Here is a 26,383-nt window from a genome sequence, read left to right on the forward strand (position 1 = left end):
TTTATTTAATCAATATAAAATCAGTTTTCTAATCAATCACTTCTCACCAATCACATCACTCATTTCATTAACCAAAATATTAAAATACCTTCTATTTTAAATTATTTTATTTTATTTTATTTATATATATCAATAATTTTTAAGTCATTTTACCAAATATAATCATTACTTTCTCAAAATCATCAACCATCATTATTTTTCTCTCTCTAGATTATTCAAATAACCCAATCCGAACAAACCCTTAGTTTAGCTTCTAATTTAATTTGTTCCCACTTCCCATCTTAGAGTTACATTATTACAAAGAAAAGAAAATTGAAGATGGGGATGTGATGGGGTAGCTTAATTCTTAAATATTGAATTGGGGGGAGTTGAGCAAATTTCATCTATTTTGTTTTCCTTTCTTCCAATATGTAATTTGTACATATGCATTTAATAGGGGTTTCCAAATTTAGGTTGGAAAGTTAATGATTGAAGACTTCTTTTTCCTTAGTCGACATTGAATGCAACTAATTAAGTAGGTAAGTGAAGAAAGGTACTTAGTATCTTTTTGGAAATTTATCTGGTTTCATCTCCATTTTTGGAAATCCAAATTTATCTTATTTTATTATTACATTTTCTCTCTCTCAAGATCATGTTTGAAATTTAGAGCTGCCCATGAATTGAATAACTCGTGTGTATGCGTCAAAAATGAGTGTTCATATATAATCAACAATAAAATAAATGACAAAGGATTATTTTTGTTTTGATTTTTGCTTTTAAAAATGCTAAGGATTATTTATGTGGTGCTTACATTAAAGTTTACTGGTTTTGTTGGATTTGGATTATTAGAAATAATCGGTTGAGATTAAAAAAATGGATTTTGTTTTGGGATAAAATGAACTGGTATTAATTAACAATTGAAAAATATATTATTATTTTAGTTGATAAAAAAAATGATATGATTGATAAAAGTTAAAAGGAAGAAAACAACAATTTTTTAAAATTATTTAAACAATTCCAACCGAACCAATAAATTTTGCTATATAGGTAAAAAAAGTATAGCACTATATTATTTACCTTATTCTTCAACATTGTAAAATCATAATTAAACACATAAGTTTATACAAGTAAACCAGATATATGAATATCCACATTAATTTCGTTAATGAGTACACTCAGAGAACAAATTAATTTGTTGTGAGAAAAAACGGATCATAATTACGAACCATTACAAAATTGTTATGACTCATATGTCATAAATTAATCAAAATATGGAAAGCAAACAAGATCTCAAGGAACAAAAAATGACGATCTCGAAAGAGTTTTAGGTCAGCATGAGGTTGGATGTCACGGTCAATCATTTCTCAGTTCTTTGTATTCCCTTCATATTTGACACTTAATAAGTTTCCATATATCTTTTATCAAGTTTGCACTCTTGTTATGTTCTTGATATGATTGACTTTATAAAACCATTTTGGTAAATGGTAACTCTGTCAATGTTTAGGTGTACATAATATTATGTTAAGCATAAGATTATCTGTATACTAAGAATCATCTGAGTATATGGAGTCAAGGCTAAGGGGATCGTGCAAGCAATTTCGAGATTAAACTCATAAAAAAATTACTATTTAAATATATCTAACTTGGATAGTAATAATAAATATTTGAAGTCTAAAATAATTGCAATGAATAATACAATTAGCAAGAAAAAGCTAGGGAACATGGGCAGGGAATGGGAGGGTGTAATATATGGGGCCGAAAGGACCACAAGGCTAAGATGAGTGAAAAAGACTGAAATCATCTTATTAAATAAAATACTCAAATTCTAAGTGGTTTATCTCACAAGAAAGTAATGCTTGCAGAAAAATTCTTTCTATTTGTTTTATTCTTTAGGAAAATGTTTTCCAACCCAAACCAAACAGAATATTTAAATATATATATATATATGGTAATGATTTTCCTTTATAATTAATATTCACCCTTAATTATTTGTGGTTTATATTAATTTCCGTTATATCACAATTATTCTACAGTTATCCTTATTTAAGTTAGGTGTTTACGTTCTTCTATAATTTACATATTAATAGTTATAGTCTTTTTATTTGTTGTATGTTTTTTTTTTATCTTCAATAATTAAAATATATCTTCATCTGATTTTTTCATAATTAAAGTCATTGATCATCACTTTCTTTCATTCTGCACAACAATTGGTATCAGAACGTATTAAATCCGATCAATTTATCAATATTTGTTATCTAGCGAGAATATGTCTTCAATGAATTTGAAAATCAAAAAATTCACAGGGCGAAACAGTTTTGGTCTATGGCAGATCAAAATACGAGTCTTGCTTAAACAACACGGCGTCTGGGCACCATTGTTGAAGGACAAGGTGAAAATTGTTGTAGGTCCTGCAAAGGAGTCTACCTCTGGTAAAATCAATGTTGAGCTTGAGGCTTTGGAAGAGAAGGCACACTCAATAATTTTACTTTGTCTGATAGATTAAGTGATTACTGAGGTATTAGATGAAGATACCGCAATCGGTCTATGGTCGAAGTTAGAGGCTTTGTACATGACAAAGTCAATAACTAACAAGTTGTTATTAAAGCAACGTCTGTTTAGTCTTCATATGCTTGAAGGTAAGTCTCTTCGTGAACATCTCGATATGTTAAACACTATATTACTTGAATTGAGAAATATAGATGTTAAGATCGAAGATGAATATTCGACATTAATTATGTTGGTATCTTTACCCAACTCGTTTGAAAATTTTGTTCAATCGTTCGTTGTGGGTAAATATACAGTGACTCTCGAGGAAGTTTGGTCAGCACTTCATAATAGAAAATTGCGCCATAAGGCGAGCGGTGAAATTGTAAACAATCAAGCATCTTGTTTGATTGTCAGCATAGTCAACTACAAAGGGTCTGGAAAGAAGAAGAATCGAAAATACAAATCTAAGGGCCCTAGTGTTAAAGACATCTACAATTATTGTAAGGAACTTGGTAAATGGAAGAACAATTATCCTAAGAAAAAAGACAAACATTTCACGACTGCTATAGCACATAAAGACAAAAACACCGACTCTAAGGAGGACATTTCCATTATAGCTAATGCTTCTTTACACCCTATTGATATGTGGGTGTTGGATTCAGGGTGTTCATATCATATGATTTTGAACAAAGAATGGTTCGATACCTATGAAAATTATGATGGTAGAAACATTTTCATATGTAAAACTATGAGTATTAGGACTATCAAGTTTCTGACTAATGATAGTAAAATAAGGACCCTAATCGGCATTCGGCATGTTCCTCAACTGAAAAAGAACTTAATATCTTTAGGCATTTTAGATGCTAAAGGTTTCAAGTTTAGCGGTGAAGAAGGAACATTGTGCATCATTAAAAGTTCAAAAGTAATACTGAAAGGTATCAAACAAAATACCTTGTATATACTATAAGGTAAGACGCTGACAGGTTCCACTGTGGTTGCATCCAAATTTGTGAATCGGCACCCTGATATAACCAAGTTGTGGCATATGTGACTTGAACATATAGGGGAGAGGGGGATGCAAATTCTATCCAAACATGATCTTCTATTTGGCCACAAGGTTACCAACCTTGAGTTGTGTGAGCACTACATTTTTTATAGAAAAAAAACATCGCAATAAGTTTGGTAAGGGAGTTCAAAAAACTAAGGGCACACTAGATTATATACACTCTGATTGTTGGGGTCCTATTCAAGTTGAAGGTATACGAGGTTATAACTATAGATGATTACTCAAAGATGACCTGGTTGTATCTTCTTAGACATAAGAGCGGGGTATTTAAGACCTTAAAATATTGGAAGGCGCTAGTGAATAATTAAACTTGAAAGAAGGTTAAGAGGCTACGAACAAATAATGAACTTGAATTTTATTCATCTGAGTTTAATGAGTTCTGCAGGGATATGGAGATTACAAGCTATCCGAGGTACACAACAACAGAATGGTGTAGAAGAAAGTGTGAATCAAACACTACTAGAAAGAGTTAGAAGCATGCTCTCTAATGCTGGATTGGTTAGAAAGTATTGGAGCGAGATTGTCTTAACGACTTGCTATCTAATTAACCATGCACCTGATACAGGGATTGATTGCAGAATCCCTTATGAGGTCCCAAATGATTTTGCGATGAGTCGAACTTTCAAGAAATATAGTTTATGGTCGAGCAATCAAAAATAAGTTGCACTCTTTTATCAAAAGGTCAAAGTATTGATCGCCTTCCTCGAGGGTTATGATCATGGATAATCGTTTGTACACGAGGTCGAATTTATAGCCAATATCTCGAAAATTTAGGAAAAAGAAATCTTATTCCTTGATGAAAGAAAAATCATCACAAAGGACAGAAAAGATGTTAAAAACTAGCCTCGAATACATTTCGAATCCAAAAAGGTCATAATTCATTCCAAAAGATTGAGGTTCATCCCAATCTCGAAACAAAAAGAGATATACAAGGATAGGAATTGGGAAAACAAAAATGTTTCTTTATCCAAAAACATGAGTTATTTGTCCATCAATAAAGCTAGAAATCGTCGACTAACGGATTCCAAATAGCTGTGAAGGACACTTTGAAAGAAAAAGGGAACAATGATTCTGTTGAAATATTCCCTTAAAGGGCATCAAGCTGTGGCCGATACTGCAAAAGAAAGAAAAGCAAAATCGAGTCTCCTAAACCCTATATGTTGATAGGTGCGTAAGATTGTTCGTACACAATCCCGTTTAAACCTTAATTGTAATTAGGTATCTAAACCCTATTTGTTGATAGGTACGTGATATTATTCTTACACAATCCCGTTTAAACCCTAATTGTAATTAAGTATTTAAACCCTATATGTTGATAGATACGTGAGATTATTTGTACACAATCCCATTCAAATCCTAATTGTAGTTAGGTCTCCAAAACCCTATATGTTGATAGGTACGATAAAGCGTTTTTATACAATTCCGTTAAAAATCATAGTTTTAATTAGGTATCTAAACCCTATGTGTGTATAAGTATGCAAAATCGCTCATACGCAATTCCGTTAAAAGCCTTGTTTGTTAACAAGCATAGAGATCATTTGTAAAATGATCCATTAACAATCTTGTCTATCGACAAGGACCTAAGATCATATGTCCATGATACAACCTTATCTATTGATAAGTGCGAGAAATCGTTCGTAACGATTCCGTTTTATAAACTTTATCTGTTGATAAGTGTGATAAATTGCTTGTATATGATTTCGCTAGTGAAATTCTATTTGTCAATAGGTCGAGAAATTGTTCAAACATGATTCCACTAATAAACCCTATCTATTGATGTGTCATACATTATTTATAAACAATTCCGCTAAAACCCTATCACTCGATAGGTATCCCCTTTCACAGCATCAATGCAATAAAAGCATTGTCAAACCAATATATATCTTTTTATAGATCCTCCAAAGTCTTGTTTATATCAAGCATAAATGATAGTTTATACACAATCTTCCTCAGATGAAACCCTGTTATCCAAATAGGTAATCCAAACTCTATCACCCGATAAGCCCTTAAATAAAACTTTATCGCTCGAATAGGTATTCTAAACTCTATCACTCGCATAGGTACTCAAACAGACCCTATCTTTTGATAGGTATCCGGTTAGAACCCTATTTTTAATAGGTACACCTCCCAAGTTGCAAAAGCATAAAGCCTTGTTTACCAACAAGCGTAGCAATCATCGTACATGATTCTGATCAAACCCTATCATCTAAACAGGTATCTCAAAATCCCATCGCTCTTGATAAAGTAAGCCTTGTTTATTAACAAGCACAACTATCATTTATACATGATCATGTCTAAACTCTAAACCCTATCACTAGATAGGTAACCAAACCCTATCTCTTAATAGGTACTCCAATAAATATCGTTTGAATAGGTATTCCAAACCCTCTCTCTCGATAGGTATTTAAGCATTGTGTATCAACAAGCACAACGTTTATTTGTATATAATCCTATTCAAATCTTATCTTCAGATAGGTAATCCCAAGGTTATGTTCCAAATCCTATCTCACGATAGGTGCCCAATAAAGTTATTGTTCTCTAATAGTGTTCTGTTATCGGTCCCATTCAAAATCCTATTTTCCGATAGGTACCCAATGATGTCATGTTACTAATTTCCGATATTAAAGTATATCTGTTGATAGCTCTACGATTATTTATATATGATCATTCTCAACCTCACATGTGAGTGATCTTCACGGAAAGTTTATTAACTTCCGTGATAAACATTGATAATACCATGATCATATGTTTATGATCACCTCTAAGAAGTTACTTGTTAATAACCCACATAAAACGTTGCTAAAACTTTCATGTTCCTTGTATATCCCATGACATTAACTATTTAGACATTTGTATATGACTAAAACTTTAATCATATGTTGATATTCATGCCATACATGAATTTATGTTTCAATACCTATGATTACTCTTACCCCATGGATTTTACGGATACTTTGTCAAGTTCTATAAAAATAGGTCTCACAAGAATCATTCTTGTTAGGAAAAGACACAAAGGAAAGGATTTTCCTAAAGCACCGCTTGGATGTACCTCGACAACTACTACATACAACATCAACAAGTCACTCCTATCGGAACATGCTACATGTTCCATCTTTCCTAAACTCCCTCATTATTATAAATTGGACAAAATAACTTAGTGTTAGATGTTAGGCTCGAATCAGTATTTTCAAAACCAGTTTGTTGTATTCAAACTCGATTCGAGATGGGCACTCTGTAAACACTAAAAATCTACATCGCAATTTAAAATATTAAATTATTTTTAAATAAATAAGATCAAAATAATTAACTCCATGGTCAAAAACCTATTTAAAACAATTAATTAATGTGTTAATTCATCAAATTAATTAAGAGTTAAGGCCAAAATAAAAAATAGAATTATATAGGATACATGTTGTAATGTCTCGAAATAATTTTATAAAAATTAAATAATTTAGAGTGAATTTTGAATCCAATTTACCTAAGTGAATTATTTAATTAAATCCTAAAAATATTTAATAAAAAAAATTAGTAAAATATTTGTCATATTTATTTTAATATTTTGTGTATTTGAAAAGATCAAAATTAAAGCCAAAAGGGTGAAAGAAACAATTAATTTCAAACAAACCCTTAAGGTTTTAAAAATAAAATAAAATCGCAATTCAGTGTGGTCGAAATTAAAGAAATTGGCTGCAGTGTGAATTATGTCCATCAAATGAGTACCTAGTCTTCATCCAACGCGCTAGGACGCTCTGCGTAGCCGATTGTAGCCGAGAAGATGCGCGCTCGGGTAGTAGTTGATCACCAAATGGCTGTTAGCTAGAACGCTAATGGGTCGCTCAAACGTCACGACGTCAAGACGGAACGCGCCCCAGTCACGAAATGACATTGTTTCATCTTGCGATTGTCTACTTCATCACGACGCCAGAACGGATAAGAACAACCGCCTTTGATCTTCAAGTCACAGTGGAACTCTCTCGATAGTCCACCAAATGACTTGATTCAAAGGCCAAAGTGATTACGTTGAGATTGTGATCATTTCCCCTACTAGAATAAGCCTTATCACAACCTATTTCAGCGACTTCTAGCCAAAAACAACCAAAAGCCATTAATGGATTTAGGCTGATTTAGGCCACTAGGCTTCATCAACCAACTTAGGTATAGTATAAATACCTCCTTCAAGTGATTCCGAAGCTAACCAACCAACACAGACCTCTTAAATCGAAGAAATTCGAATACGCCATTTAGGTTTGAAGCTTTTGGATTTTTCGAAATTTTTGTTTAAGGCTTGGAAGCTCGGATTTATGCATCTAGAAAGCTTTCATAAGGATCAAGGAGTGTTCTTCAATCCCGTGTAAGGTTCCAATCATTCTTAAATTCATATTTATAGTTTGGATTTGGATTTTTATATTTCAAATGACAGAAGCTTGTATGCTTGCTGTTTATGTGATTTGATAATTGAATATTTATCCTAGGATCATTTAGAAACTATTTGGATAGGATAAAATTGATGAATAAATATAATAAACAAAAACCCAAATTTGAATTTTCAAAATAAAAAAAAAACGTGTTTGTTGTTCTTGGATTAATTCGATCGAATCACAGCCTAGAAAGCTTCCCAACATGATTGTAAGGATGTTGGAAACCTATTTGGATCACGTTTGATCAATCTCGATCATGTTTGATCAAAATCAAAAATTTTAAATTAAATAAAAATTTTGATTTTCTTGAATTGGTCAAAACAAACCGCTAGTGTTATTGTTTTGGTATCAATCAAATATATGTGATATAAAGAGGCTATTGTATATCTCCTTTCACTTCAAAACAACTTTAAAATTAAAAACTCAAATTTGGATGACAAACTATTTTGAACGAATTGATCATCATCCAGATCGATTCATGCCTTGAGATGATGATCAATCTGTTCCTGTGAGCTTTGTGAAGCTACCCAAGCTCCTTGATCAAAGAATTGGAGTTAAAAAATTAATTTTTCAAACTATATTCTTGGTGTTCTTGAGGACCGAGGTTCGTGAGCCGAGAACCGAGAATCCTCGGTCCTAACCAAGACCAATGACCGATAAAAAACAAAATAGGACCGATGTTCTTAAGTTAGGACTGAGACTTAGGATCGATTTTCTTGAGCAAGGACCAAGAAATTTGATATAGGATTCTCACCTAGGACAGATAGAATTCGAACTTAGGACCAAGAGGTCTCACCTAGGATAGAGAATCCCAATATCCACGACCGAAGAATCTAAACCTGGGACCAAGACTCATAGGTACTAGGATCGAGAGGTCCAAATCTAGGACCGAGAATCCCAAACCCGTCACTAAGCCTCCCGAGACTAAGGACCGAAGAACATAGCCTAGAGATAGCTCAAACCGAGAGGTTTATACACCTCAACTGAAAAAACCTAGCCTTAGGCTAGTCTAAGACTGGTAGGTTCTTACACCTAGACCAGTAAGATCAGCTAAGGACCGAGAGTTAGACATCACTAGATTGAGATGTTGATTCAGGCGCGTGTTCCATGGCCAAAACGGACACATCCATGAGAGCTTGACATGCATCAGGGAGAATTCTATGTGAAAGTGTGTAATCATTTACACAAAAGGCAGAATAGTTCAAGGACATTGAGTCTACTAATCAGCTATTAAAGTTATATGTTTTCACAATGGAAGGTTTAAAGGGTTACACCTACCTATCCTATGTAAAATTCAATTGTTGAACATTTCACCAGGTTTATCTTTCAATTTCTATTAATATGAGGGATTGTTGGAATTAAGTCAATTCCATTAATGAATGGAAATAAGATTGTAAATAAATAAAATCAAATAAAATTCACACAAATTCAAACGTGAATTAATGGTGAATTTAATCCAAAATATAATTAAATATTAATTATTTAATTAATATTTAATGCCTAATTAAAAAATTAAAGCATAATGTTATGATAAACATTTAATTTTAATTGGCCTATTGGACAACGTATGGACTCTTCAATTAGCTATCATTGAATGTCTAACATTGTATTAGCTTATAAAAGTAAGCTTTCATACAAATAATATTAATAATAATTAACATTATATGTACACAATAAAGACTTATCTTTATTTGTAGGTTCTTCTATTTAGATGAACAACTTTATCTTATCGAAATAAGCCATCATCTCCTTTGCAACATCGCGACTCGTATTTCTGAAACATCAAAGACAAAGATTTTCGATGGAAAAAGCTACTAAATAACTTAGCATATGAAACTGTTTTAAGATTGTTAGATATCTTGTCTTGAAATAACAGAAAATATATATAAAATGATGTTACAAATAAATTAAATAAATACAATATTACAAAGAACGAAATCACCGGATTGAGATGTTGATTCGAGGTATGTGTTAGACACATTTCCCTTTAAACAGTTTCATCGTCTCCCGTTTGTGTTGGAGCTTATCGTAGGTGGCTGTCTCCGAGGGTACAACGAATTCAGTAGTGATTCTGTACTAAAATCACTACTCGTCGAACTTGACCAGCATACCTGAACTATCACCGGGCTTCAACGGAAATATCGAGCAAAGAACTCGAAGAACAATCACAAAACAAGAAGAGGGCTTTTGGAATTCTAGAGTGAAAAAAAATAAGATGATTGAGTGATGTGAAATGAATAATGAATGGGTATATATTGCTGAGAATTAAACCTTCAAATAAAACCATCCAAACGTTTATTAGCAATAAATATTACTCATTAATTTGTTAATTAGTCCATAACTAATTAACATCAGTCTATACGTTGATTTACTGAAATACAATGTTAGACATTCAATGCTAGTTAATTGAAGAGTCCATACGTTGTCTAATAGGCCAATTAAAGTTAAATGTTTATCATAATATTATGCTTTAATTTTTTAATTAAGCATTAAATATTAATTAAATAATTAATATTTAATTATAATTTGAATTAAATTCACCGTTAATTCACGTTTGAATTTGTGTGAATTTTATTTGATTTTATTTATTTACAATCTTATTTTCATTCATTAATGGAATTGACTTAATTCCAACAATATCTTCTCAAATAGATTAGATTAAACATTTCAAAATATGCTCTAATACCACTTGTTGAGAAAAGATCTAATCTAAACACGCGATAAAAGAAGATATAAAGATAAAGTGGTAAAGAATAATAAAGAACACAAGATATAACGAGGTTCGGCCAACAATGCCTACATCCTCGGAGAGTCGTCCATTCTATTGATATTCTATGGAATAATGGTCCAACAATTATAACTATTGAGTACTCTCCAAAATTTCATCTCAAAATGGTCAACCATGTCGTGAATCAAACGAAAACATGTTGATTCACCAACTCCTAAGTCATTATTCAATCTAATTAAGGACCTTTTGAACTCTCTTTTCATCATCAAGGATGGAGGATTCTCAATGTTCAAAGCAACCTCGTTTTAAGTTGGCGCTATTATGCTCGCGAAATCGACCAGTGCAAATGCTAAGTATATGCTGGTTCAGCTGAAGCACTAGCAATGAAATAAGAATAAATAAATTTGGTGAAATCATTTGTCCGATATTTAGATAAATCTGTTTTATTTCACTCATTCATATCAATAAATTTTATTAATAAACTCAAATCATGTTTTGCTTCATCAGCCTAAGTGAAAGTGATTATTGATACAATACCAGATTTTATTCAACAACATATTAATCCCTTGCCACTTTTTACATAATAGATTTATCACTTCAACTTATATGCTAAGACATTTTTCCTTTTCATTCGATTTTTTTGGTAGTATCTATATTGATGAACTTTTGGAATATTTTTTCCTTTTCTATATTTTAGTTTTGAATTGAAAATATTAATATTAGAATACATTTTTTTTTATATTTACTTGGGAATAAAAAATTAGTTTCATATTATTAGTGAAAAACAACTTAATTTGGTTAAGATTCAAGATTTAAAGAAAGTATATATGCTAGTCTATACATTGAGGAATAGTTGAGGTTTAACATTGACCTAAAGACCCTAATTATTTATTTTTTATATATATATCTTGTCTCGACATTTGAAGTTGTGTGTTTATTTTCATAAAGAAATTTAGGATACCAAAATATTCAATTAAAATATTTAAAATGGTAGAAACCTAAGTTACTATTTATTATATTTTCTTTGACTGCATCAATATATATGGAAGACTGTGAGGAAGGGTTGAGGGCAGTGCCTTCCAACGCCCCCCACCATTTTTCCATTTCCCATGCTCTCTACTCATTCCCTCATATATCTTTTATCAAATTTTCTTTTTTTTTTTTCATTTTTTTTGGGTATAAACTAAGCCTTATTTTATTTAAATGATTATTAATATTATTTAATCATACCAAAAAAACATTTAAGGTTTAGAGGGACTCAAAACATTAAGAACCCAAATAAATAAATAAATAAGCTTCAATCATTCTTTATAATTAAGTGGAATGATACAATTTATTTTTTCTAATTTAAAAACTTATATAGATAGAATGAACAATGAAACTCGATTTTTTGAAAAACAAAAACCTTGTAGAAAACACAATCTAGACAAAAAAAAATAAAAAGTTTATTTGAAAACACATCTCTAAATTTAGAATTGAGTTAAATCTGAATGAGTTTTTGAGTGAGAGAATGTATGGAGCTAACATAAAATAAAAAAAGTTCATTGAAATAAAAAGAGAAAGTTATTAATCCAATCCAATCCAATCCAATCCTCCACCAAGGTGTTTAATATTTTAAAAATTGAGGTGAGAACGACGTCGTTTGAGTAGTTAGGCAGTTGGAGAAAAAAAGTGTAGGCATGTCATAGGGAGTCTTGAGATGGCTTTATACAATGGAGATAGAAAAAACAACCAACATTAATAGTACTTTCACTTTCACATATAAAGATATAATGCAGTGTGAATGTGCATGCACATGCATGGTTTCCATTCATGTCGGCCTCTCAATTAGGTTTCCATCCTAACAATGTCCCTTACAACCTATATCCTAGAGTAAGTACTAAACCTACAATTACATTAATAAATCAAATAATTGTTAATTATACCCTATAGAAGTCTTCATGGCCACCAATTAATTAACATATATGAAAAAACAATCTCATGTATTTTGGATCAAACAATTACATTTCGGATGCTCCAAGTAATTCATAGGTGACCTCGGTTGATCCGCAAACCGAGGGCGAATCACATGCATCAAAAACAACGAAACAAAAGCTAATGACGTTGAGATCGGTCTTTATTTTGATTCATCTTATTATCACTGGGAGACAAAAAGTTGTGAAGGATCAAATTTGTAACTTTTGTAAAAAAAAACTGTCAAATTTGTAACTTTTGAAAAAAAGAAACTGAAATTTTGAAACATTTGTTGCTTAGATGAGACAACACTTGGGGTTTTTGGTATACTTACCCTAATTTGCTTAATTATATTGGTTTTGAACTTATAATTTTATGCTCTAGCACTAAATTATATAATTTGACTATTAATAAATTATAATTTTTCTTAAAAAAAGAAAGACAAAAATAAACTCTCCCATCACACCTCTCTTTTGATGATTTGCTCAACAAAGAACAAATAACAGCTACCACACCATTAATTTGAACGAAAGTTGTTCATTTCAAAGATAAAATTAGTCCACAAAGACTCTATTGTCCCAAAACATTTTACTAATATTTCACTTTTGAAGAATTATATATATTATTTTGTATGCCTCAATTGTCGTCAGTTTGTAATCTAAACGCTCTTAGATCGAATAATATTCAACTTATTTAAATCGCTAACGTCGTAGATAAATTTATGTAATCTTTTAAGTCCAACCAAAAAAAATAATTATTTAAACTTTTATGTAACCCAACTTCTTAAAAATTATAATAACTTTATATTACTAGTTAATAAGATAAATTCACCAAGGCTTCGTTTGATGAAAGGGTTTTTGGGATAAAACTCAGTTTTTATCCCAAAACCTAAACATTTTATCAACAATTAAATCAAATAATTTTATTATTTAAATACCAAAATTACCCTCTAATTTTATCCTCTCTCTAAACCATCATTCTGTCACTTACACTATATCCTCTAACGTTAAAGGGCAAATTAGTCTTCAAATTTTAAAAATCAATTTTTTCCTACTTTTTAGACAAAAGCCAAAAAACCCCTTCCTCAAACAAGGCCCAACCTTGTCCTAGATTTCTAACTTAACTCTGAATGTGTTTAATAAGGTAATTAATCTCTCAAAATTTATCTTATTTACTTTAAAGTTTAAACTATTCAATGATTATGTATATGTAAACAAATAAAAGAAAAAGTAATTGAAAGTCTAAGCAGTAAAAAAAGTAAGCAAAATGGCAGGGAGAGTGACGTCACATAGAGTCGCCTCATACATTCTTCTATTATCAGGCCTTTGAACCTGTCAATGTCAGCTCCATCGATCTCTCTTCTCTCTTCTCTCTCTGTCAATATAAACCCACTTTTCTCTTCATCAATTTCTTCATTCTTTCACACACACTCTCTCTCCCCTTTTAAGTTTTAATCAGCTCAAAAGCTTCTTTTCTTTCTCTCCCATGGAAGAAGAAGATGAAGAAAATCTCATCAAAAACCAACCCACCATCATCATCCCTCCATTACTAATCATGGTCTTTGATCTCAACCCAGATCTCATTGCAGCAGAGGCTGTGGTAGTTCATTCTCATTAGTTTGGTGCTATCCTATCTGAGCTTTTCTACAAATTTTTCTTTTTTTTTTTGAATTTTTTCTGTTCTTGACCTTGTAAGACCTTTTCTTGACCTTGTAAGACCTCTCACCTTCTTGTTCTATTCTATTTTATTTGATTTGGTTGATCTTATCTCTGTGTTTACAGATTTAAAATCTAACTTTAATCTCCCTCTTTTTCCGATCAACTCATGTTCTCCTTCCTTGTCTATCCCTCCTGAGCTGTTTTTTTGTTACTTTTTTTCAAATAATAAGAAGTTGCATGAAACATTTTTTTTCTTTTTTTCTCATATGTTCTGTTCTTTAGCTTGACCTTAGTCTGGACCTGCAAAATGGGGCACTGTAAAAGGAGGGGTTCGGTTTGGTTGGATCTTTTCATGTGCAGATCTGTGAAGTGAAGGATGTGCTTTCTCGTGAGTACAAAACATGCACTGTGTTTGTATTATTGTCTGGTGGCCATCCCCCACCTTTTTTTTTTATTATTATATAAAGGCACTTCTTATGTACCTTATGCTTATTTCTTATATAAAGCTGACCATCTGAAAGTTTATGTTTTCTTACACTTGTTTTTTCTTTCACATGTATTATTTTCTATGAATTACTTATAAAAAATTGAAATGAAGTTAAAGAAAAATCGAAATTATCGGGTTTTCTTCGATATTTCTCAGAACGAGGGTTGTGACTATAAGATATCGTATACTAAACTTTGGTTGCAAAAATTAAAATACATTAATTGGCTATTGCAATGGTATTAATATGTTGATGAAGATTGAAACCCAATGTGAATTAAAAATGCTTCATAATTAATTAATGTAATAATTCAGAATGAAATATATAAAAGAGCATGCAATCTATTGAAATATATATACAGATGAAATTCATTTTGTCACAAATTAAAGAGTCTAATAAAAGAGAGACAAGTTCTATATTAGGAATTAATGGACTGATCTTGTAAATGAAAGAATAAAGTTAATACAACCAAATTTGACAGAACTGGTTTTATAAGTTATAACCACGGTGGATTTGAGAATTTTTCAGACCGACGTCAACAATTTGGTTGTACATTTACAACATTTCGGTGTACTGATCGAACCGCTTATCCTATTGAATTAAAATATATAAAAGGTGATTAGGTTTCATCAATTGGTTATGTTCTTATCTTGGAGTTAAATCTTGAAAGGAAATAATTTCAGCTGATCTTTCCAATCTACTATTTGTTTTTTTGGCTTTTGACTTCTTTTTTCTATTATTCATTTGATCTAGTTTTTCCCCAAAAAGAAAAGTCTGAATTCCTTCACTCTTAAAGTCAAATTTCTTGGCTTTTGACCTCTTTTTTATAATCCAATTAGCCCTAAAAGTAAAATAAAGATAGGTGACAGATAAGAAGGCCTCAAGATCATGAAGAAACCACTTAGTGGGAAATTGTATATGAAATATGAACATGACAAATTAGAACATGAAGAAACCATTATATTGAGGGTTGTTTCAAGATAACATAAAATGATGAATTGTTTTCAAATAACTCAAACTAGACATTGGAGTAAATACATCAAAAGACCATTATTTATTAAAACATATTATAAATTATTTTGGTCATTTTTTTCATCTTTGAAATTTGAAAAGATAAAAAAGGGGAAATTGAGAGAAAATCCAACATTGACATCTAGTACAAAATGATGATGTCCACAGGTTGGCGTTGAAAATCTATATAACTTTTCCTTTGTCTTGTTTCTTTATATATGTGATTGAGAAAAAAGCACGGGAAGTGAATCATCATTAGTATTCTTCTCAGTTGAGAGAGCAGTTTTGTATGTATTTGACAGCAATCTTTTGTTTGTCAACCAATTTAATACTTTTTTTTTTTTTTGTTACATTTCAAATTTTAGTTACATTATAGGTTGTGGGTTTGGTTTGGTTTTTAGTTTGATTCAGTTTATTCGCCCCACTAGATTTTGTGATAGATTTTTTGGCTAACCTATTTCATTTGGCTTATTCACAACATCAATTTCGGTTCAAAATCAAACTTGGTCCATATCACATCTTAAATCGATGATTGGTAAAAACAAATTATTGAATAACAAAGAAAAATGAAAATTCATCAGTTCATACCTCGAAACTAGTTTATTCTTAACGAAATATTAATACTTCGAACAATAGATAGACATGAAGTGTAGTTTTTGGATTAAATTGTTCCTAAATAAGTTAATAATAATTGGAACAATATACAAGCCATAATAGTTATAATTCATGCTTCAGTTTCTCTGGATTCATTATTATGTAACTTTTATGTTTTTAACTATATAGGACATTAATTATTAACAAAATTACTATGAGAGTGTAAATTGGTACAAATGTAAAACTTTACCACAGTGAAAAAAAGAGTACACTGAACATTGGAGGTACATAAATAGCATGCCCCCCTCTCTCATTGCCTTTGAGTTTCTTTTTGCTGCCTTTCTTAACAAATCATTTACTTTTCTTCACACCCATTATTAGTTACTCCATTATAGTGAAATAATAAACACATCACTTCTTCTTTTTCCTTTTTCTTTTTGTGTGTCTGTCCCAACTTTAGAAAATAAATTAGATGAATGTAGTGAGTTTTCAATTGAGAAGCTAAATAATTAGGAAATTTGGTCTTATGCCACATCAACATAGAGTAGCCATGCAAAAGAGTAGAGTGGTCACTATTTTAAGATATGCAAATAGACCAAATCTAAGAAAATTTGATTCAGATCAGATTTCAACACCCACCCATTAAGGAATTTGAGCTCCAAATAGACTCTAAATAATCTTGATTTAAAAATATGAAGTTCTTGTTTAGGACTTATTTTCTAATGACATCAAGTAAAAGTGTTCTTAGTAGAGACTAGAGACAATAAAAAATTAGAGTCAAGAAACTTCATGTAAGAAAATATACATTGTTTATCCTTTTAAAAGATTAGGATACATAAAAATTTAATACATAATAATTTGTTTTTGTTAAATTTTCTTCCATAATCCAGCCTTTTTAGGCTGGATTATGGCAGAAAATTTAATGATCATCGGATGGTTGGATCCACCTAGGTAGTTATTGGAGATAAGTTTTTCGATTCATCCAAGAAACATAGAACACATTTGTACCCAACGTTTATCCACAATTTCTTAGCGAATAGAGTCAATTAGTAAGACCTAAGCACGAAGAATTGGGTAAGCAAAACAAAGCTTCATCACCAATTCCAATAATCCAAGACCTAAAAGTCGTTTAAAACATTGGCTGCTAACTTAGACCTTCTACGCATATAACTAATAAATGTCTACCTGAGATCTAGCAACACGGCGTGAACATTTCTTCCGACCAGACTTGGTGAGAGAACATACACATGTTTCGAGAAGCTCATAATCCTCTTCCCAGAACAATAATGATGCTTTTTCTGGATTCTGCAGTAACATCTTAGAAGTTAGATAACCCGCGATTGTCCATGTTTGGTAGAGTCTTGACTGCTTCCCGATGAATCTCCCACCACGTGTGTCGTAGTATTCAGGCCAGTTATCTGCAGAAAGTTTTTCTTCAGCTAAGGCTATCGCCTTTCTTGCTAGTTCTGGTCTCTTCATCTTCATGCAGGCCAATGTGAACTGAAATGTAATTGTGCCAAAATAAATAGTAACGAGTACATACAGAAAAGAGGAAGATTAATGAAATGATTAATTAACTGTACCTGCCATAGAAGTGTTGGCCAGGATCCACCATTGTGATATGACCATGGCCTGCAAATAATGGAATACTTTTATGGGAATTTATTCTGTAATTAGTAAAAGGTTATCTCAACTTGATAACTATGTGATGGGCCATTTTCTGGTAACATTTCAGGTTGATCATACTTTTATTAGAGCTTGTTTGTTGATGTAAATGGAAAGCACTATCCAATTAATCTTAACTTTTTATAAAATCATTCAAATCATCATTTAAAATAACAAATACTAAGAATATTTTCGTTAATTGAAGAATCAATTATCCCAGTGGTAGAGCGCGAGAACTCGTTTCCTCAAGGTCGTGGGATTTGAGTATTCGTGACTTTTTTCAAAACAAAAGAAAAAACATGTTTTCTTCATTTATGCAAATAATCTACTTTTGCATCAAACAATATCTTTTTGAAATAACACAAGATCAAACAAGGCCTCACTACAGTGAACTTTGATCTACCTAATGTCATGTTCTTTTACTTTTAATTTAGGCCTTTTTTGATGTGAGTTATATAGATTATTTTCAAATAACATATATCCAATCAACAATCTCCTCTTTAATCACATTAATATCAACCAAAATACATTTCATATATATATATATATACCCCTAATGCCTTTTTACCCAAATAACTTGATTTTGCTACAAGATACATCAAACAATGTCATTTAGGAATAACACTTAGTAATTCAAATTACCTCCGATAAAACAAGGCCTTATGTTTCAAGAATATTCTTCTCAGCCCACAGGTCATTCGCATTAGAAAAACAGATTTAGAAAGAAGAAAAAGAGCCAGTTTGATGAAAACAGCGGTTTATTTAGCTTGTTTGATGTTGGGTTATTTGTAAAAAAATTGAACTATGAATTTAAAATTGTCTTATGAGAAGTAGATTTTTCAGATTAAATTACTAAAATGTCTTTTTGTATTGAACCAGGGTATTTTGTTTGATGAATCAAGTGATTTGATTTTGATTGATAAAAGGATATACAATGTGATATTAAATTATTTGAAAATAATCCAAATAACCCAAGATCAAACAAGCTCTAGGTCGAATGATCAAAATAAACTTAGTATTTAATATTTTTAAACTTTACAAATAATAAAGTAATGGAATCCTAATTGATGATTTGAAAGATTTAATGGAACAAATGAATGATGAGATATTGATTTATTTGAATTAAAATCCAAATAAACCACCTCTTTAGAAACATGTGTCCACTTACGTGTTCTTTGGGTCACTTCCAGTGATTATACGCCATTCTTCATGTTCCAGAGCCGGATAAGATATCTTCAGAGGCATATGTCCAACAAGATCATCCCATTTAGATTCGATCAGATTCAGAATGCCTTCATTCTGTTTGGAAGTCCCAAGAGACGCAACAACTGACCACAAATTCCCAAGCATGAAGAATCTAAAGTCCATATGTGCTGGTTGCAGGTTACCAATCAGATAACCACCTTCATCAGGAATCCAGTCCACTAGCCATGATGGAATTTGGTCTGGATAAATATTGAACTTATTGATGGCATCAGTAGAATATTCTTCTGTTTTGTAACGATAGATCTCGTTTATTTTCTTCAAATCCACCCAGTAATGCTCTCTGATATGAAATGATAATGCACTAAGCCTATTGTTGATGGCAGAAACCAGATTCTTGGTTGCATCATTCACAATTAGCAACTCTCTAGAACATCGCAGAGCAGCATAGAATAGGGCCTGTCGGATGATGGATCTCAAAAACAGATACAGTAGAAAGAAATCAAATGCAATGTAATTTATTTAGTGAAGATAAAGATGAAAAAATAAACTTCTATTACTGTTTAGGCACTGCAGCCATAGATGCAAACAAAAATGCAATATACCATGAATTTAGAAGGGAACTGTTATTTTGTCTCAATCATGATCGGCTGAAAAATCGTCAAAGTTAAAAATGAAACAATGATACATATTTTTCTCGCTTTGTATATGATATTTTTTATGGAACACGATCCAGATTATATAGGGTACTTTTGCTTCCTTTTGGTATAAAGATTGTTTTCTAAATCATTATGATTTTTAACAAATAACAAATGAAGATTTCTTCACATCATATGAAAAAAATGCATACCAAAACAGTCCAATATATTTCAATGGACTTTCTAGGGTCAATTCTTTAGGTAATTTGTTTACTTAGCAGCAGTGAGGGCTATGTTTACATGTTTGTAGTAATTGACTTTGGAAGATTAAGCAAATGTATATGACCCACAGTAGGGTTGAGCAATATGCTTTTCCTTTCTTTTATTTTTTTGAGGAAACAGTGGTAAACAATATTTAATGTGTTCCATCAGTTTAATACAAGAAAGAAAATCAAAAGGATCAAACCACCTACTCATTATTTGGATCTTGTTTGATCTTGGATTATTTGAAAATCTTTGGATAATATGGGGAAAACTTGTTTGGATATGTTGATTTTTTTTAAATAATCTAAAGATACTACAAAAATAAAGGGTATTTTAGTTTATGATTTCAATTCAATGATGGGCTTGAAAAGGTGATGTTTAATGGAATGTTGAATTATTTGGGATTATTTATCAACAGTCCCTTGGAAGTGAATCATAGAACACCAAAAGTTGTGGTATCTTATGGACCTAACATAAGTCGCATCCCTCGCAACATAATTGAAAGATTTTTTCTCAAAATAAATATGATTGAAAGATATATGTGACCTACGTTAGGTCGAAAAAATACCACAGCTTGGTATTCTATGATTGACCTCACAACATAAAGATTGAAAGAACCCTTACCCTATATCTTTCAAACCCCCCTTGGCCCAGTACTACTAGTCTAGAGGCAGGCAACCTATCCTACACAACATGTTGCCCTTGACCTCGGTTTCAAGACCATAAATAAAACCTCTAGTAGCTTGAGTTCTATCCCAATTCATATTTCAAAACAGATTTAGATTTTTTTTTTTTATATGTTATTCTAAGAGAATATTAAATAAAAAATCTAAACAGAATAATAGAAAACAATTCTAGAAATAATTTTAAAAATTATTTAAAATAAAAAGTACTAGAAAATAAAAGAAAATTATAGAGAAAATATAAAAAAAATACAAAAATAGTATTTAAAAATCTAATGAGGACATTAAAAAATAATTCTAGAGAGACTTTTAAAAAAACATCTAGAGAGTATTAAAAAATTATAATATTACAAAAGAAATTAAAGAGTGTTAAAAATATTGTTCAGACAAAAGTTTGTGTTGAAAACGGATGCAATTCAAACTTTTTAAATATATGGGTTGGATTGAACACAACCCATTTAATCCGAATACATTTTAAAATTACAGATAGGATTGGGTTAATCAATGGAATAACCCCTAACCCAAAAGAGAGCATTTGTATCGAAGAACAATTAAAACCCCACTCTTTAACTCATCTTTGGGGCAAATACTCCCACTTAAGAACACAACTAGATGCAAAAAGACAGATCACTATTGCGGCTATTAGATAGAAGCAAGACCAAAATTGTCACCTCATATGCAAAACAAATACAGGGCAAATAATTATTTGCTTATGACATATAAAATACATCAAAAGATAGCAGGATCTGAAGCTTCAATCTGAGATATTAGATTACCTGGATTTCAAGAGGATGGCCATGAATACCCATTCTTCTATCAATCATACAGGATCCATCAGTGACTAGAAGGGTAGGAAACATGTCAAATCCATCAGCTAAACACAAGTTCATGATCAGTCTTATGCCTGTCTGAACATCCACTCTCTCTTGCAGGGAAAAGTCACCAGTGAGTTTTCCATAAGCTCTTAACAAAATTATCCACCATAAGCCTGACAAGTAGGACATGCCAGGAATCATATATTTATATCTTCTCCATATTAATAACCAACTATATCAATCAAAACTGAAACTAATATGATAAAAATTATAAAGAACCAGAGGAACCAAATAGTGAAGAAATTAGGTATCAGTTAATTATTTATCTAGATATGTTGAAGTTAAAAGCAAACTATATGAGTACAAAACTGAATATAATGATGGTCGAGTGATATTATTTATGTCAATTGGTTAAATGATGGGCATTGTAATATCGATTAAGGACCAAGTAAATTTATAGGCATCCACTATGTATAAAACTTCTTTGGGAACATATATTTTTTATGGAAGATTATTTTTTTTAAGAAAGTCAAAATATGGTCTTAATAAGCAATTCTGAGCCTATATGGACACTAGTACTTTTTCATAATCTTCATCATAATCACAATGCAAAATTGCTAAATTAAAAAGGGGAAATGATATTGAATAAAATGATATAAAAACATTTGGCAACTTTTTTTATCCACTTTTTATATTTGGATTTTTACCATTTTACCCTTACTACATATATAAAATGGTATATATAGAGAGAGAAAGAGATTATTGGGTGGAGAATAAGGTGTAAAGACAAGGGTTTTTTTAAGACATTTCACCATATCAATTTCTTCTTTTTTACTTAGGAACATTTGGACACTAGGCCAAAAGATGAGACAAACTTTTGGACTGTGATGCAAAAACTTTCAGGACAGGTGTTTATGCTAAATGTAGAATCTATGTTCTCAAAACTTGTAATATAAAGAAAAAACATTCTTTACAGTAGATTATAAGGAGTGATTGTATTGGGTAATATAAAAGACATTTGTATAATAAAATATTTAATCTATTTATGGCTAATTTACTATAACAAAAGAAAATACTACTAAAGAAACTTGTAAATTGGTAGATGAACAAACTTCAAATCCTAACAGCAAAGATGACATGCATAGTGCTAGTCCAGGCCTAAGCTTACCAGAGTCAACAGGTGCAACACGCCCAATGGCAGATTCTCCAAAATCTGGGTCCAGCACATCCTGAAAGGCATCAACAGTTCCATCAAGAGGCACAGATCTAACTTTAAAACTTGCTGGCATCAACCCCTGTCCAGGGCTGTAGCAGTCCACTGTCTTCTCCCAACTCTGACCAACAAATGTAAAATCACAATAAATAAAAAATGATATGATGGTGAAAATAGAAGTCTACAGATATTGTGTCCCTTCAACAAGTATCAGTTGGGCCATTTCTTTTAGTTACAAACTTGTAATATAGTGACGAACTGTTCACTTGTAGTTGGGACTAAATGGTCTCTTCTCATCAATGGAATTGCTATCCACAAAGACCACAATGGAATAGCCTTGGCAATAGAATACCATCAAGAAAATCGACTATGAAACAATACTGTTATGTAGACAATAACAGAAAGCTGTCAATAAGGTCTGAAGTGGTGATAACCAGCAATGCAATTATGCAAGTAATTGTTTATGCAGTATGTTCAACTTTTAATAATATCTGAAGTAGCAATGGAAGATCCTACTTCCTAGTACGCATAATATAACACTCAAAAAGTAAACATAAAAGAGTGATAAAAATCTTCTATAAGATGGATCAAGTTTACATGCATTGCATTGCAAATTGATTGATTACTCTTTGACTGAATTATCGCTACAACTATACTGTTTTATTACTGCAGAACTAACTACTTTGTGCTTCTTTGGCTTGAGGGAAAAATCAAAATCAGAACAAAGTTCGGAGGTAAAATACCAATTATCTCATCAAAAAACCATTAGCATGAATTAATAACACTGACCCTAATTTTAGCCTTAATCAAAGCGGTTACAAAAGGATAGAGACCGTGTGAGAACTCATTGAATTCAAATATGAAAATTGTTCATGGTGAATGCTACAGAAGCCCGCCTTATATGCAAAGTGAAAATCAAATGCTTCTCTTGCAAGAAGGAAATATAAGTAAGAGTGGTACTTCTCGATGATGAATTCAAGTACAATTGCATCTAGGGAAAAGTGTGATGGACGCATGTTGGCTCCATCTGGAAACACTTTTTTTTTTTCCTTGTATGTAAATCCAAATGAAAATAACCAATAAACTTTTTAATATATCTATAACTAACGTTTAGTTTACAAACATTTTGGTATCTAAATCCATTTAGAAATCAGACAGGAATTTGTTTTCCAAATAGGGTCAGTTATGTTCCATCACATCAAATCTGATAGAAAATGAGCAATCAAAATGAAAAAAAAAATTATATATATATATATATATATATTAACTTCTTGAAACAATAAAGTTCCACCAATTTGACACTACAGCTTTGTTGCAACTTAAATCAAGCAATGCAAATTACATCAAAGGCAGTATTTATTTTGAAAGTTTCATACTGGAAGACAGACTACCAAACAGAGATAAAAAACTGAAAACTTAAAATTGAATAAAATGATATAACCAGTTACCTGCAGCTGCAAAGTGTGGAGAAGGAAATTCTTAACAATCTCAGTTTCTCCATTAAGCAAGAAGGCAACTGCTGAAGGAATAAAATCACGGATGAAAACTTGATCATAGTTGAGTGGTTGCTTATCAGCATAATCACTAGCTGCTGCAACTGTCCCAACTGGGTTCCCGCAATAGGTCACAACTGCATTTCGAAGCAACTTCCAAGCCTCTTTTTCAATCTCAGACAACTCTTTCTCATTGACCAACACATTTTCCTTATTCAAACCTCCTAAAGTATCTACCTTATCAGCATTTACTTTTGATTCATTAGCTTCTTCTAATTTAAACTCTCGTTCCTTTACACCTGATCCCTTATTCTCAATCACTACAGGCTTCACATTCAAACCACCTTGAATGTAAATACTCTCAAACCCTGTCTGACCAACATTCTTTTCTGCTGATGTCGAATTCAACCTTATATTCGATGCAACATTGACTATAATCGTTGCAAACTTTCGCTTATCAATGAAACAACTCCTAAAACCCCTAGTTTGCCCCCAGCCCAAATCAGACCCATAAAAAGAAATCCGATTCAGATCAGTTTTAGGAACAAATCCTAATCTATTCCCATTACAACTACTAAATCGACCAATACCCTTTACTTTAAATTGTAATTTCGACAAATTATCAGCAATTAAATGATTACATTTTGGGAAAGGAAATCCGAAAATAGAGGAATTCCTACCGCCGACTAAGATTTTACTATACGGCTTCATTACTATGGAAACGCCAATACAACTAGTAGCATTCACCATTTTTGTTATGATCTAAAACCCAATAGCCGCTGTATACTAGTAGTATTACTATATAGATTCCAATTTCAAAAAAAAAACAAAACCCAGATACCTATATAGAATCGAATCCGTATTAGAGTATCTACTACTATAAAGATGTTACTAAATTGAAAAGCTATATACAGAGATCCGTAAGTCCTCAAAACTGAAACAAATGTAAAGGATCAAGGAAGAACGATTGATTTTAACAAAGCTTGAAGCTTTACTTACAGATTTTCAATGCCCGTCAGAAAAGTGTGCTTGAAAATGAACAGAGATTTTTCTTGAATGGTTTGAGAGCGTGAAGCTAGGGACGCGTTTATATATAGAGAGAGAGCGGGGCTTTCGTAGAAGGAAGAAGGAAGGGTAATTTACTAAAATGCCCTCGGAAACGTGTTAAGAAAGGAAATTATGTAACTGAGGGTATAATCGTCAAAATTATTATCGGTTCTCATCTGACACGTCAGAAGTGATTTATTTACGTGATTTATTTGATGACATTCATATCATAAATATAAATTAAAACGTTAAATTATTCATATTTTATTTTTCATAAAATTAAATATTTAATAGAAGAATATCGTATCAAATAAGCCATATGCCCATATCTGTATATTTAATTTAATTAATAAAAATAAAAATCTAACAGAATTTTTTTCTCTTTAGAGTATAGGATATTAAATTCTAAAGCAAATTTTATTCGTGGAATAAACTCAACTCATTCTCAAATTTAAATTAAATTTACTTAACACATATCTAATTTATTTTATTCATTATATTTGGAAGAATTATAAATTAAGTTAGATAATTCATTTTAATCATCTTTAATAAATTAATGTCAATTTTAATAAACTGTTTTATTTAAATTTTTATTAAATATCTATCATACTAAAACATCACTAGTTTAAAAAAAATTAGTCATAATATAAATGCATGAACTTATAAATTTATGACTTTGTAGACAGAGGAATTCATATCTTGTATTAAATATTTTATCATTAAGTTAAATAGTTTTTATTGTCATGTTCCGAACTAAAAAAAAATAATTGAATATATATATATATATATATATAAAAGATTAAATGGATATTTGAGTCTGACCGTGAGTTGACCCGTTTATAAACTTAAAACGATTAAAAATAAAATGTTAAATGTATGTTTTTTTACCGAAGTAAAAGTGTAAGGTCACATATTAGAGGTCGATTATTGGAGTGGATAAATGTAGAATCAGATAAATTTTAAAAGTGTCTGGATTGCCGGAT

General features: G+C 31.2%; 1 protein-coding gene across 1 annotated transcript; it reads right to left on the reverse strand.

The window, feature by feature from the left end:
* Positions 1-17,415: 17,415 nt before the first annotated feature.
* LOC124941328 (alkaline/neutral invertase A, mitochondrial-like) lies at positions 17,416-25,352 on the reverse strand. Its single transcript, XM_047481629.1, has 6 exons — positions 24,309-25,352; positions 22,816-22,981; positions 21,609-21,820; positions 19,213-19,706; positions 17,963-18,011; positions 17,416-17,879 (listed from the first exon to the last, which is right to left on the reverse strand). Exons 1-6 carry the CDS (start codon positions 25,101-25,103, stop codon positions 17,550-17,552), a joined length of 2,046 nt encoding a protein of 681 aa, XP_047337585.1. The 5' UTR covers positions 25,104-25,352; the 3' UTR covers positions 17,416-17,549.
* Positions 25,353-26,383: the final 1,031 nt, after the last annotated feature.

This window comes from Impatiens glandulifera, chromosome 6 (genome assembly GCF_907164915.1).
Source record: "Impatiens glandulifera chromosome 6, dImpGla2.1, whole genome shotgun sequence".
Taxonomy (NCBI): Eukaryota; Viridiplantae; Streptophyta; class Magnoliopsida; order Ericales; family Balsaminaceae; genus Impatiens; species Impatiens glandulifera.